General features: G+C 39.1%; 1 protein-coding gene across 4 annotated transcripts in view; it reads left to right on the top strand.

Annotated features, from left to right (window-relative positions):
* Window positions 1-13,599, top strand: part of PRP4K (pre-mRNA processing factor kinase PRP4K) — a 390,098-nt gene that overhangs the window by 288,011 nt on the left and 88,488 nt on the right. The window contains exons 15-16 of one of the 4 annotated variants that reach the window (XR_015309884.1): window positions 10,983-11,208; window positions 12,275-12,321. Coding sequence is in view for 1 of the 4 variants with exons in the window: in XM_086965045.1 (XP_086821171.1) it covers window positions 10,983-11,186 (204 nt within the window). In the remaining 3 variants the exon portion in view is untranslated. Of the gene's footprint in view, window positions 1-10,982; window positions 12,522-13,599 lie in introns of those variants that run through there. The other 3 variants (XR_015309883.1, XR_015309882.1, XM_086965045.1) reach the window with 3 other exon arrangements.

Raw genomic sequence — 13,599 nt, 5'->3', positions numbered from 1 at the left:
TCTGTTCCCTGCTTGTGCTCGCTTTTCTTCCCTCTGTTCCCTGGGCCTGTGTTCCCTGCATGTGCTAGCTTTTCTTGCCTCTGTTACCTGGTTGTGATCGTTTTTCTTGCCTCTGTTCCCTGGTTGTGATTGTTTTTCTTGCCTCTGTTCCCAGGGTGTGCTCGCTTTTCTTGCCTCTGTTCCCTGCTTGTGCTAGTATTTTTTCTTGTCTCTTTTCCCTGCTTGTGCTCGATTTTCTTGCCTCTGTTCCCTGCTGGTGCTCGCTTTTCTTGCCTCTGTTCCCTGCTTGTGCTCGCTTTTCATGCCTCTGCCCCTGGTTGTGCTTGTTTTTCTTGCCTCTGTTCTCTGCTTGTGCTCGCTTTTCTTGCCTCTGTTCCCTGCTTGTGCTCGCTAATCTTGCCTCTGTTCCCTGGTTGTGATAGTTTTTTCTTGCCTCTGCCCCCTGCTTGTGATCAATTTTTCTTGCCTCTATTCCCTGATTGTGATCGTTTTTTTTGCCTCTGTTCCCTGGTTGTGATAATTTTTTCTTGCCTCTGTTCCCTGGTTGTGATTGTTTTTTCTTGCCTCTGTTACCTGCTTGTGATCGTTTTTTCTTGCCTCTGTTCCCTTCTTGTGATCGTTTTTTCTTGCCTCTGTTCCCTGGGGCGTTACTGGGCAGAGAGGGGCCATTGCTGACCTAGACTGAGGGAAGCAACAGGAGAGCTCTGGGGGTTGGTAAGGGCCTCGAATAACCCATTTGTAAATAAAGAGACTCCCCGGGGTGAGGGTGTGTGTGTGTGGCTCTGTGTGTGGCTCTGTGTGTGTGTGGCTCTGTGTGTGTGTGGCTCTGTGTGTGTGTGTGGCTCTGTGTGTGTGTGGCTCTGTGTGTGTGGCTCTGTGTGTGTGGCTGTGTGTGTGTGTGTGTGTGTGGGTTTGTGTGTGTGTGTGTGTTGGGCTCTGTGTGGCTCTGTCTGTGTGTGTATTGTGTGTGTGTGGCTCTGTCTGTGTGTGTGTGGTTCTGTGTGTGTGGGTCTGTCTCTGTGTGTGTGTCTGTGTGTGTTTCTGTCTGTGTGTGTTTCTGTCTGTGTGGCTCTGTATGTGTGTGTGGCTCTGTCTGTGTGTGGCTCTGTCTGTGTGTGGCTCTGTGAGTGTGTGTGTGGCTCTGTCTGTGTGGCTCTGTCTGTGTGTGTGTGGTTCTGTGTGTGTGGGTCTGTCTCTGTGTGTGTGTGTGTGTGTGTTTCTGTCTGTGTGGCTCTGTATGTGTGTGTGGCTCTGTCTGTGTGGCTCTGTCTGTGTGTGGCTCTCTGTGTGGGTGTGTGTGTGGCTCTGCGTGTGTGTGTGTGGCTCTGCGTGTGTGTGTGTGGCTCTGCGTGTGGGTGGGTGCGTGTGGCTCTGTATGTGTGGGTGCGGGTGGCTCTGTGTGGGTGCAAATGCAATAGGTCTCGCATTTGCGAGAGATTAAGCTATTGGCATTGTAAATGACAATGCCATTTATTTATGTTTTCAAAACAAAAAAAATGTCATGAGCAATGCCAATAGCTCTAACTTTAACAAAGTCGAGACCATTGCATTGTACATTCTTGTTATTTCCGTAGCAGGTTGTGGATTTATAGGGGAATAGGGTGGGAAGTAATTTAATAATAAATGTATTGATTAATATTTATTTATTATTATTTGTTTATTTGAGACACTATAGTGTTTAATGTGTAAAGTAATGTATTGATAATTGGTTGTTAATTGTAACTAATTGATAATTAATTATGGTAATTGTGTGATTGATTTTAGGTGTGTTGTGATGTTTATAGGTGTAAAGGGAGGGAAGTAATTTATTTTTAATTTATGATGTAATAATTCGTAGTTAATTAATTTTAATTCCTTGGTTATTACTTTTAGTAATTAGGTAATTAATTGAAGGTGTGTGTTGTGGTATTAGTAGGAGTAAAGGGTAGGAAGTAAATTTTAATTATTTGATTATTAGTTGTTAATGGTAATAGTTTTTAATTTTAAAAGAAGTTTTAATTCAGTTTTATTATTTTATCGTTTTTAGTTTAGGTGTGTGTTGATATTATAGTGTTAAAGTGGGTGTAGTCAATTAATGTTAATTTTGTATTTATATTTTTTTTATTTATTAATTATGTTAAATATGTGCATTATTTAATTAAAAATGTTGGAAGTATTTTGTTATTAGTGTGGTGTTATAGGATAGGAAATAAAATAAATACATTTATTTTTTCGTACATTTTTGTTTGTAAATATTTTCTAGTTTAAAAGAATTATACTTTTGTAAATGTATTTTATATAATATTTATAGTTTTCTGTTATACGTTCTTAATATTATATGTATTCTTTTTTATATGTATATTTGTTATTTTTAAAATATTGTTTATTCATTATATTTTTTTATTGTTAATATATATTTTTTAAGTGTTTGTGAACAGTATTTTTTTTTCTCCGCTATCCAACACTTTCCCTACTGTTGCATTCACTGGAGTGGGAATAGTAATTTTTACCCCTCCGCTATCAACATTTCCTCTACAGTTGTACTCACTGGAGTGGGAATCATTTTTTTACCCGTCTACTATCCAACACTTATCCTACTGTTGCATTCAGTGGAGTTGAAATACAAATGTTTACCCCTCTGCTCTCCAACACTTTCCCTACTGTTGTTCTCACTGGAGTGTGAACAGTACCTTTTACCCCTCTACTATCCAACACTTTCCCTACTGTTGCACTCACCGGAGTGGGAATACTATTTTTTCCCCTCTGCTATCCAGCACCTTCCCTACTGTTGCACTCTTTGGAGTGAGAATAGTAATTTGTACCCCTCCGCTATCCAACATTTTCATTACAATTGCACTCACTGGAGTTGGTAGAGTACATTTTATTATTTTGCTATCCAACACTTTGCCTACTGGTACAGTGATTGTCAAGGGCATTTTAAGTTTAATTAATTTTGTATTGTTTAATGTTTTCATTTATTTTTGAATTTTTTATATTTTAAATTATTGTGTGTGTGTATATGTATATATATATATATATATATATATATATATATATATATTACCAAAATTGCTTCAGATATGAGGCCGCACACCACTCGCAGGTTGGTTCCCAAAACCTTTAATGAGAAACATGCAGCTTACAAGTCCTATATTTCATCCTTTGGCCTTACCCGTTTTGAAGCATTTTCGCTTCTCATCAGAGGCCGCATAACGGGAAACCAATTCATTGCGGCCACATTTCCCTCGTGATTTATTGCAATTACGATTGGCCCCAGCTGGGCCTCCATTTCAAAACATTGTCTGCTGGGAAATGTATTCCAATTAAGCATTTTGTACGCTCCGATGGGTTCGTTTCCTGTATGCCCATTCAGGATATATTCATAGTCCTCCAGTGTGCTCCAGGATTCGAAACTGCATGTTCAATTCTTCTGCCTGCCGCGCCATTGCAAAAGAGGATCTCTACCTCTCCTGCGGTCCTTTGTTTGTTCTAGGCAGTGCGATCCCTCCACGGCCGAAGCCGCTGTGTAAACACATTACCAAAATTGCTTCAGATATGAGGCCGCACACCACTCGCAGGTTGGTTCCCAAAACCTTTAATGAGAAACATGCAGCTTAAGTCCTGTATTTCATCATTTGACCGTAGGCGTTTCGAAGCATTTTCGCTTCTCATCAGAGGCCGCATAACAGGAAACCAATTCATTGCGGCCACATTTCCCTCGTGATTTATTGCAATTACGATTGGCCCCAGCTGTGCCTCCATATATATATATATATATATATATATAGTTTAATTATTTTAAAGTAAATCTATATGTACACATTATATTTGTGTTTAGTTTTTTAAATTAAGTTAATTTGTTATGTTGCGTAAAAACGTATATTACATTTAATTACTTTTGTTAAAAGTAAATAATATATTAATATATATTTAAATCGATATTTTTTACATCTATATTTTTTATATTTTTCATTTGATATTTTTGTACTCACCTGTTTAGGTGTGGAAGTCGATATTTTTGTTGTCTATATATTTTTTCGATATTTTTGACATCGATATTCTATCAATGTACCCAGATCCCCCTCCTTCATTTACACTTTTTCATCCACAACTTTCTTCAGCTTTATTTCACCAATCCAAGGGAAATTCCAATAGCAATGAACTTAACTTTGGTAAACATGATGGTCTCAATAGAGTTGAATGAAGGTTTAACATATTCATCATATAAGATGTTGTTCTGCTTAATCCACTTCTCCCCACCAGGTCTTATGCAAATTCTGGCATACCTTTGGCAACAAATGTGGTGGTCCAGGAGATACCACTGAGGTCTGCAGGACATTTTACTGCAATCATAGTCCCATGCAGGATGAGGCAAATCCTTTACATTTGCACGGAGTGTACTGTTACTGGTTAAAATCATTGTAGTCTATGCCACAGCTGAAGACTGCAAGGCTGAATTCCCAAAAGCCTTTAGAAAAAACAGAGCACCATTCTTCTACTGAGCTCTGGAATTTGTGTAGTGTATTTCTGCTAGTGGTTTGGCCTTGTTAATGGTATGGTCTATCTGTGTGCTTCCCTGCAAAGGTATGGGTTTTTGTACACCTTGGAATCATCATTTAATGATGTGTGTTTGGTTGTAGGGCAAATGTTTAGTAAGTAATTTTGTTGGATATTTGTTAAGTTGAATGTTCTAATAGTCCAGTGAGGTTCTCTTGATAAACTACACATACTACTAGGTTGGCTGCCTCTGGGCTTTGTTTGCCAGAATGCACTAGAGTTCATGGGATATTTGTTTATAAAATTGTTCTTAAAAGAAATGCTGTACGCACACAGTGGTGCATATTAACGTGCATCTGGGTGATTTCATGAACGAGGAATGATTACCTGTGGTAGAGACTTAGATAAAAGGTTTGGGGCATAACTGATGATTTGAGTATTTTAATGAGCCTCAGTGACTGTGATCTGAGAATGAGTCAGAGGGAGTGCTCACCATAACCCTTATACCCGACTGTGTTCCCTAGACATGAGTATTATTTGTTGATGCCATTAAACTGTGGATGGGATAACCTAGCTCGTATTTGGTTATGAAGGACATTCTATAAACAGGGCATGAGCAATTCAGAGGATCGCTCTCTAAAGAACATACACTGTAGCATTGGTATTGCAGATGTTTCTGATTTGCAAAGTAAATTATGAATAATTAGATTCATGAGGGGGATTTTCTGTAAATAGTCTTGAAGGCCATCGTGAGCCATTTGTATTGGGGGCGCGTCTTTTGGAGAGAACCTTCCAATTGAATGTCAGTATGTGTTTTAAACCAGCACCTATGCAAGATTATTGAATAACAATGCTATGTTCATCGATTGTGTAGACAATGTTGTGGGTTGTGGGTTGAAGAACACACAGGAAACAGGAATAGTTGTAGTTTGAGAGTTTAATCTCAGAGAAACGAGCCACCGCACCATACACTGGCACAGGGAACCATCAACTGACAACTAGTGGAATTAGAACACCATTAGAAGCACCATGACAACTTAATAAGTTCCAATGAGGGAAACATGAAAGCACTGGTAAATACAACATTATCTTTTTTTTTCCAAAGGAAAGTAGGAAATCACAAGGCAAAAAGAAGGAAAAGGAAAAGAAAGGAAAGGAAACTAAAATACAATAGGAGGCAAAGAATGCAAGGCAAGGAGCAAAGAGGCAAAGAATGCAATACACCAAATTACAAGGAGAACAGCTAAATCATGTGAGCTTCAACAAACTAATGAAGTTTCCAAGGAAGACGGGTTACACGTGTAGACTTCCTTACAGAACAATCTCCCTGATGAGACACATCAGCATTTAAGCTCAGAGAGGGCGGAGCAGGTCTCACGTCAGAACAGGTAGCATCTGGTTGAGACACATGAGCACCATCACTCGCATTCAGCTTAATGACTTTACACAGATTCCACCAATGACCACCCTCCACCATGACAGCATTTCCACACACCTTCTCAACACGAACAGGTTCACCAAAAGAGTCGGAACCTTTTTTAACAGACCTATAATTTTTTACACGCACCATATCTCCAGGAGAAATATTGAAACTCTTAGTGGATTTCTTGTCATTGAACCTGGAGGCCATTTTGTCTTGAGCACCCAAATTTCCTTATTAAGACTCCTGAGATCACAACAAAGACGAATTTCCCCATTTTTTTTGTGTGCTACGACCAAAGGACTAAGCCACAAACTAGATTCAATAGGTTCTATGATGCCATTCTTCTCTAGCCTCTCAAGCTCAGTTTTAAGATCAGTCCTCAAACTGAACGGTACAGACCTAACCTTATGCTTCACAGGAACGGCATCACACTTAACTTTGATCCGATGCTTAAATCCCACAATTTCACCAAGTGAGTCTGAGAAAACTCTGGGAAACTCTTTCTCAAGAGATGAAGAATCGGGCATATCTAGGACAACAAGTACCTGCTCCTTCGCACTGGGTCGCAACAACATACCAAAAAGACCTTGATGGTACCATCCCAAAATATTCAATCCGCGCACAGCCACATATATCTTCCCTTGAATCTTCCTATCTTTAAATTGCAAAATGTCTTCAATGAAACCCTCCAAAACTATTTTGCGACCCTCATAGGAAACAGGTGCTCTGTCAGGAGGAAACAATTCCCTGTCAGACCAGGATTGCTTAAACAACTCCAGAGAAATCATGGTTATCCTGGCACCAGAATCTGCAAGAAGCTTCAAACACACACCACCCACAAAAATGTCTACATAAGGATCTACACACTCTTCAGGATTACCAATGACAACCCCATCATCTGTGACAGTAACGATCATATCCTTAAATTCATTCACCATTTCGCTGTCGGACACATGTTCATTCTCCAACACACAACTGACCTTTTCTGGTTTACTTAAACTGGCTTGGCAAACTTTAGCCAAATGCCCAAACTTCCCACATTTATAACACTTAGCATTTTTCCCTGGGCAAAAACTGTTTTCTTTAGAGTGTGGGGCATAACCACATCTATAGCACATGTTCTTCTTAAAATAATTTTTTTCATTGAACTTTTCTTTTTTTAAAGGATTAAACCTAGAAGTGGGAGACACAACAGCATTTACATTCTCTTTATGCAAATCAGTCTTACAGAGCTCCTTAATAAACGTTTGGGCAAGTTCAAGACTCTTAGCCACTTTAATAATTTCCTCTAAGGAAGGATTGCCCATGGTGAGCAGTTTCTGTTGAATATGTTTGTCACTACAATGGGCGATGAATTGATCCCTCACTAACTGATCCTTAAAATCGCCGAACTGGCATTCAGCACAGAGTTTGCGTAAAGCACTCAAATAGGAATCAACATCTTCACTCTGTAATTGTGCTCTTTTAAAAAACTTGTGCCTTAATACAACCAAACTTGGTTGAACATCAAATTTGATAACAAGTTTTTTAATGGTTTCTTGATATTCGTCAATAACCTCTCCCTCAGCAAGAACCAAATCAGGCAAATGCTTGTAGACCTCCCTACCCTCAAACCCCAAACAATTCAGAAGTAAATATTTCTTCCTTTCAGCTCTATACCTGGAAGCGCCAATGGCACCAATATAGGTTTCAAAGCCATCAAACCATTGCCTCCACTGAATTTGGGGAGTACCTGGACTTTCTAGAAATGGGGGAGGTTGATTTACAGATTGCATTTTCTAACACAAACAATCCCAGATTAAAAAAACAAGATCGAGAAAGAAACCAAAACTTTTCTATTCACAGCAAACAAAAATGTTGTCAAAGTAAGATAAAAGTCAAATGTCAACGTCTTACTGCTGATGTGGTTTTGGAGACATTCGTGATGCAAACCTGGAAAAGAAATATGTTTTATTCCAACAAAAAAAAAAAAAAAATACTCTTGAAGAAGAGACGAAGTGAAGTACTCCTTTCCTTCCGCTGGAACAGCTGACACAGAAGAAATAACGAAAATGCAGAGATATCACTTGTGTGAGGAAAGAAACGGAAAGACACTCCACCACAAACCGATCGAAAACTTGCTGACACGTCACACTGAGCGCACGTCAAGACATCCAATGCGTAGGCGCTGACACAGACAGTGACGCGTAGAGCAATCACCAATCCCTGATGAACGTTCTACAGCGTCATCATTTCACCGGAGAAGCCAAGAGGAGACGATCTCGCTGGGAGACACTGATCAACGGTCAACGTCTGCGAGGTAGGCTGCTGAGTTGCAAATGCAGACACTTTTAAATAGATAGTGGAATAATTAAAGTCATATCAGCAAAAGCGTTTCAGGCAGGCACTCACTCGGCAAAGAAAAGCGTTTCGGAAAGGCTCTTCTTTCAGCGTCTAGCGTCACAAATCACTGTGGCAAAGAAGTCAATGACCCACACTGCGACCTCCTCACCTTAAATAAATATCTGACGATACAGCCGCTGGGGAAAATTAATTCCCTTAGAAATAACAGCCGCTTTAGAAGGGAGTAGGGTCAAAAGGTTCAAGTACAGACTTGGTGGAAAAAAGTCATTTTTCATTTCTTCTGAAAGCAACTCGAAGCAGTGGCTCGCTTTTCTCTTCACAGGTCGCCTCGTCGCCAAAATAATGTTGTGGGTTGTGGGTTGAAGAACACACAGGAAACAGGAATAGTTGTAGTTTGAGAGTTTAATCTCAGAGAAACGAGCCACCGCACCATACACTGGCACAGGGAACCATCAACTGACAACTAGTGGAATTAGAACACCATTAGAAGCACCATGACAACTTAATAAGTTCCAATGAGGGAAACATGAAAGCACTGGTAAATACAACATTCCACACGCTTTGCACATTTTGAAGTATCATCTGTGTTGGTCTCTAGCTTTGGCCTTTTATTTCTTATATGCTGATCTTTTGTATGATGTGCACTCCTGGCATTACTATGGCCTTGCACTGGTAATATGCTAATAGTTTCTAACTTGTATTTTGAGCATTCTATTGTAGATTGGAGTCTTATTTGGCTTCTGAAGCTGTAAAAAGGAAAAAGGATGTATTTGTAGATAGTTTACTATGTCTCATATCTTAATTTTCTGTGTCTTAATCGTTAAAAAGGTATTGAGTTTTGTGTTTAGGGAGTGTGGCATGAGGTCTTACCGAATCAATTGGGTTCCATCTAAGTTCTTTGGCATGCACATTACATAACATACAGAATGCAAATGAAGTAATTGTTAGGTAGTGAGTGGTGTTAAAGACCATCTGGACTATATTGCACTCATGATCTGTATAGTGTGTTCTGTTCTAGATTTGCTTGTAGATGTTTCTATAAAAGGGAGAGGTGGTGTGAGGATGGTGGAAACTGTGTGCATGTGTTACGGTATCAGAATTTGATCATGTCTTAATGTATGGCAAGGATGTTCTTAGTCCTTTGTACTCACTAGACTAGAGGAATGTGTGGATATGTTCTGGATCCCTTTGAGAGGAGTGTGAAACAGGGTGGGAGGGATTATCGTTAAGAAAGGGGGTAGCAGCTTTTACCCTCTTTTTACCCTCATTCAAAGTAGATCGCTCCCAATATCCTGGCATTGGGAGTATAGTCCTTATCCAAGAATGGTCATTGTACATCACGAGGAATGAAATTAGTTTTTCACGTCATCTAGATCCTAAGTAATATGACCATTGCTGTTGGGTAAGTCCTCCATTATGTTGCGTATATCAAAAGCTGATCGGTTTTTAGGGTTGTGTTTTTAGGTTCAGCCTGAAGTGATGTGTGTGGAACATTTACACAATTTTTGGAAAATTGTTTGAGTTGAATGTATAAATCAAGTTGCATTATTGCTAAAGTACTTTGAGGTTGATTCTATGTTCATATGAATTAAGAAGTCCAATATCTGTAATTGGTCATCATTTTGTAGTCATTTGGAAACTTTACCGGATAATGATTTGAGATCTCAAGTTGTAAGAGATCCTTGAATATAGCGCATGCACTAGGGTTTTACTGCATCATCATCTGCCAGTGTATTACGGGTCTTCTTTTGTTCCATTAGTGAATGCTTAATGGTCTCCAATAATTTTTTCCTTTGTAAATGAGATTCTGCAGATTTATGTATCGTTTATGGCAGTTGTGTGTTGAGTAGATTTAAAACCAGTCATAGGTGTTTAAGTTTGTGAAGTGAGCTATTTATCCTCTCCCATTCTTCACAAGCCACTTCTGAGCCACCCCCTCAACTGCTACACTTATTCCAGTTAGAACCTCTTTGCCTTACTTGCCTTGCAGGTCCTGGCAGCAGGGCTTGACCACTCCGCCTCCAAGGAGATTGAACAGGTGCCACTCAAATTTGTCTTTGAGCTCCATGATGCAAACCAGTGTAAAGAACATTCCATCTTTGAGGAGGGAGTTGGAGGCATTGTCAAGCATTTGCCAGCATATTCTTCATCAATAATACAATTAAGCCTCTATTAAAACATTGCTTCGACCTGAGTTGGAAACCCCACTTGTGCTTATGTCCATTCTTACTCTTTCCATATTAACTCTGTTCAACCCTTTAGAACTCTGCTTCCCTATATGTATCATCTTTTATTTTGCAGGTGATAGTCAATGCAGATTGCATTAATGACTCTTGTAAAGTAATCAGAGAAATACTCTGTTATCAATCCCCAATGGGTCACTATTATGAAAAGCGAGTGAAGGAAGCCATCTTTTTAAGGACTTTGCTCTGTTACCTCTCCCAAGATCGTGTACAATCATGCTCGGTGTCTTTCTTGAGATATATTTTTTTCACAGGTTCGCAGTCAGTGGAGCTTAGCGCTCCCTCCACCCATTACTCCTCCAAACCCTAACTCCTCCAACCCCTTCTCTGATAAATACCAGTTTAATTTAGGTTATAAGAACAAATACATTGATTGTACCCCATTTTGCCTTGTATGCCTAGAGACCATTTCTTCGTGTTTTGTAGGAGGGAAAATGGTGAAAAACGTTGACGTCAGCTGACCCTTAAGCTTTTTCTTTCCCCCTCTATCTCTTCAGGAGAAAGTTACGGTCATGAGCACCATTAATCCGACCAAGGACCTCCTAGCAGACTTGATTGGGTGCCAGCGGCTTCCAGAAGAGCAGCGTAAAAAAGTGCACCAACTTAAGGACTTGTTGGACCAGATTCTCATGCTAGACCCAGCCAAGCGAATTAGCATCAACCAGGCCCTGCAACATGCGTTCATCCAGGAAAAAATCTAATTCCGGCGAAGAAGCTCAAAGGGTTTGAGTAATTAAGATACAAAGACTGAAGAAATTGCACAGCAATTTATTATTGTATATAAACTTATAAATATTTCCGCTCAGATTTGAAGAAGCATGATATATTTCAATTAACAGCTGAGGCTGGTATTTCCATTTGGAAAAAGATAGTGTAAATCTGCTGTTGTCTTTTTGTAAATAGATTTTCCCTGTAGACTTATTTTAATTGCCAAGACTGCTTAAAGTGCAAGAGCTAATGCAGTTCCCGTTCATATAAGTACCTGTTGTATAAAGGAGAGGTAATGCCAGGTTGATTTGTTTTCCCCCCCACAAACTTGGCTTACTTTTTTTGGTTTTAAAAAAGAAAAAAAGAAAAAGGCAAATAGACCAGCATAAATGCTGTTTATATTCACATTTCCCTAGGTTGTGTGCAGGCCACAGCAGCATGCCCTTGGTGTAGTCAGTGCCGAAAGGGGTCTGTTCCTTCTTGAGCCTGCCTGCAGGGATGATCTCATCTTTTAAAGCAGGTTGTGTACAGCTTTCAGTACACTGAAGGTAAGCTAAACCATCGACGTCACTGGTCTTTAAGATTTTATTTCTCCTGGAACAGATGGCAAATGAGTTGATGGCATTTGTGACCGAAAACCCCTGCATGCTTGATAAAGGATCTGGTTTTATTTTTATTGCTTTGCAACCTGTGGAATTGTACAGCATCAGCTTTAAATTCAGCTCAGCTCATTACCTTTACAAATTTGCAGTGTGCTCACCTGATGGACAGCGTGCCTTCAGTGTACTGTTTCTAATGACCTTTTTCGTCTTTTTTAAATAAACTCCCTGTATAGACTTTGTATACGTTTTGTTGAATACAGTGAAATGGGGGCAGAAAAAGGACATAACAGAACATTTCTTCGTTTCAGATTACAGGTTTTGGGGTTAGACTCTGAAAGTCCTTCTGTTTCAGTGATATACAGGCAAAACAAATAAAATGTTTAACTATTTGTATGTCACTTTTTGAAAGTGTACTGCTTTTTGGTGAAAGTGCTTTGTTTGTTTTTCATTATTTGTGATCATGTTGTCTTTCAATACAGGCCTAAAACTTCCACACAGAAACAAAGCAGCTGCTTTTTTATAAGCGGTAATTGCTTCTTTACCTTTATTTTATATTGTAAATGGCGCTTTTCTTTAAGAAAGTGAGTTCAGAGTGTTTCTTGCCTAAACCAGTTGGCACTCACTTACTGTAAAGTGAAGTTTTTCTGCTGCACGTTAAGTAGACCATGCAGAGTTCTGTATGTTTTCAAAATGTATCATTAGATAATAAAGTCTTTTGTGAACAAGGCATTTGTAGCCATTTTTAAAATATTTTGTCTGCAGTGCGGGTAAGTCAGGTAATTCAGAGATTGTTGCAAGATCCCTTTTTCTTTTGTAAGCTCTTTACCAAAACCGTTATCATCTGTATACCTGTATTTACATAGCAGCACTATTTTAAATTAATTAAATGCTAATTCCCCAATTTTAGCAAAACAAACCCTGAAAGACCTTTATATATTTATTATTATGTTGGCAGTGCAGTCCAGAAGTTATTAGTTACTTTGAAAACCTTTTAGTTATTCACAAACCAAGCTTCTTTATCATCGGATCTTTATTAATACTCATAAAGAAAGAATATGTCCATGTGTGGACTCAAAAACAGAGAGATCTAGCACAGCCAAGTAAAGAAGGAAATGCCTGTTTAGAGGCAAAATGTTTTTTCCTTTTTTTATTTCTTATTGGACATTTAGAGAGAAAAACACCATTAGGGAAAGAGAATGGGGTTAAACACGATGTAGCTGCATTGCTCCTTTTTCATTTTTGAGAAAAAAAGAAAATGCTTGAATGGGTATGTAGTGTAACATAGCCAGTATGCATAGTTATGAGAATTGCATGTTGCCCTTTTATCTGTATCTCTTAGTTGAATGTCTTTTTGTCTGACTTTTTTAAAAATATTTCACTCAACATCTTTACCCCAAACTGAATTGCTTTCAACTGTGATCAATATGATCAGGCTAGGATGGGGAATACAATTGCAATTTGTGATTGGGTATTCTTTGTTGAGCAGAAAGGGTGTTTTCTCAACAAACACAAGGCTCCTGCAAGTGTTAATAGTAGCTGCAGCAAGGGTGGCATTAGATCGTGTAACTTCTCTGAACCCTCCATCAGCTCCAATACCTCAATCATATCTTCATAGGCTTTTTGATGCTCTTTTTATAAGCATCACAGCAGGGTCCTCAACATTGATCGAGACTTATGTTGCAGATTCCGGGCTCTAAATAGAGATTTCCTTGGCCAGTCAGCAGCTTCAATGTAGAGCTGATGGCCTTTGCTTTAAAAGTAGTTACCATTATCGTGAACAAGTAGGCTTGTCAAAGGAACACCT

The sequence above is a fragment of the Lissotriton vulgaris genome, chromosome 4_1 (assembly GCF_964263255.1).
Source record: "Lissotriton vulgaris chromosome 4_1, aLisVul1.2, whole genome shotgun sequence".
Classification (NCBI taxonomy): domain Eukaryota; kingdom Metazoa; phylum Chordata; class Amphibia; order Caudata; family Salamandridae; genus Lissotriton; species Lissotriton vulgaris.
The sequence above is the reverse complement of the archived record's forward strand: the minus strand, read 5'-3'. Positions and strand labels throughout refer to the sequence as shown.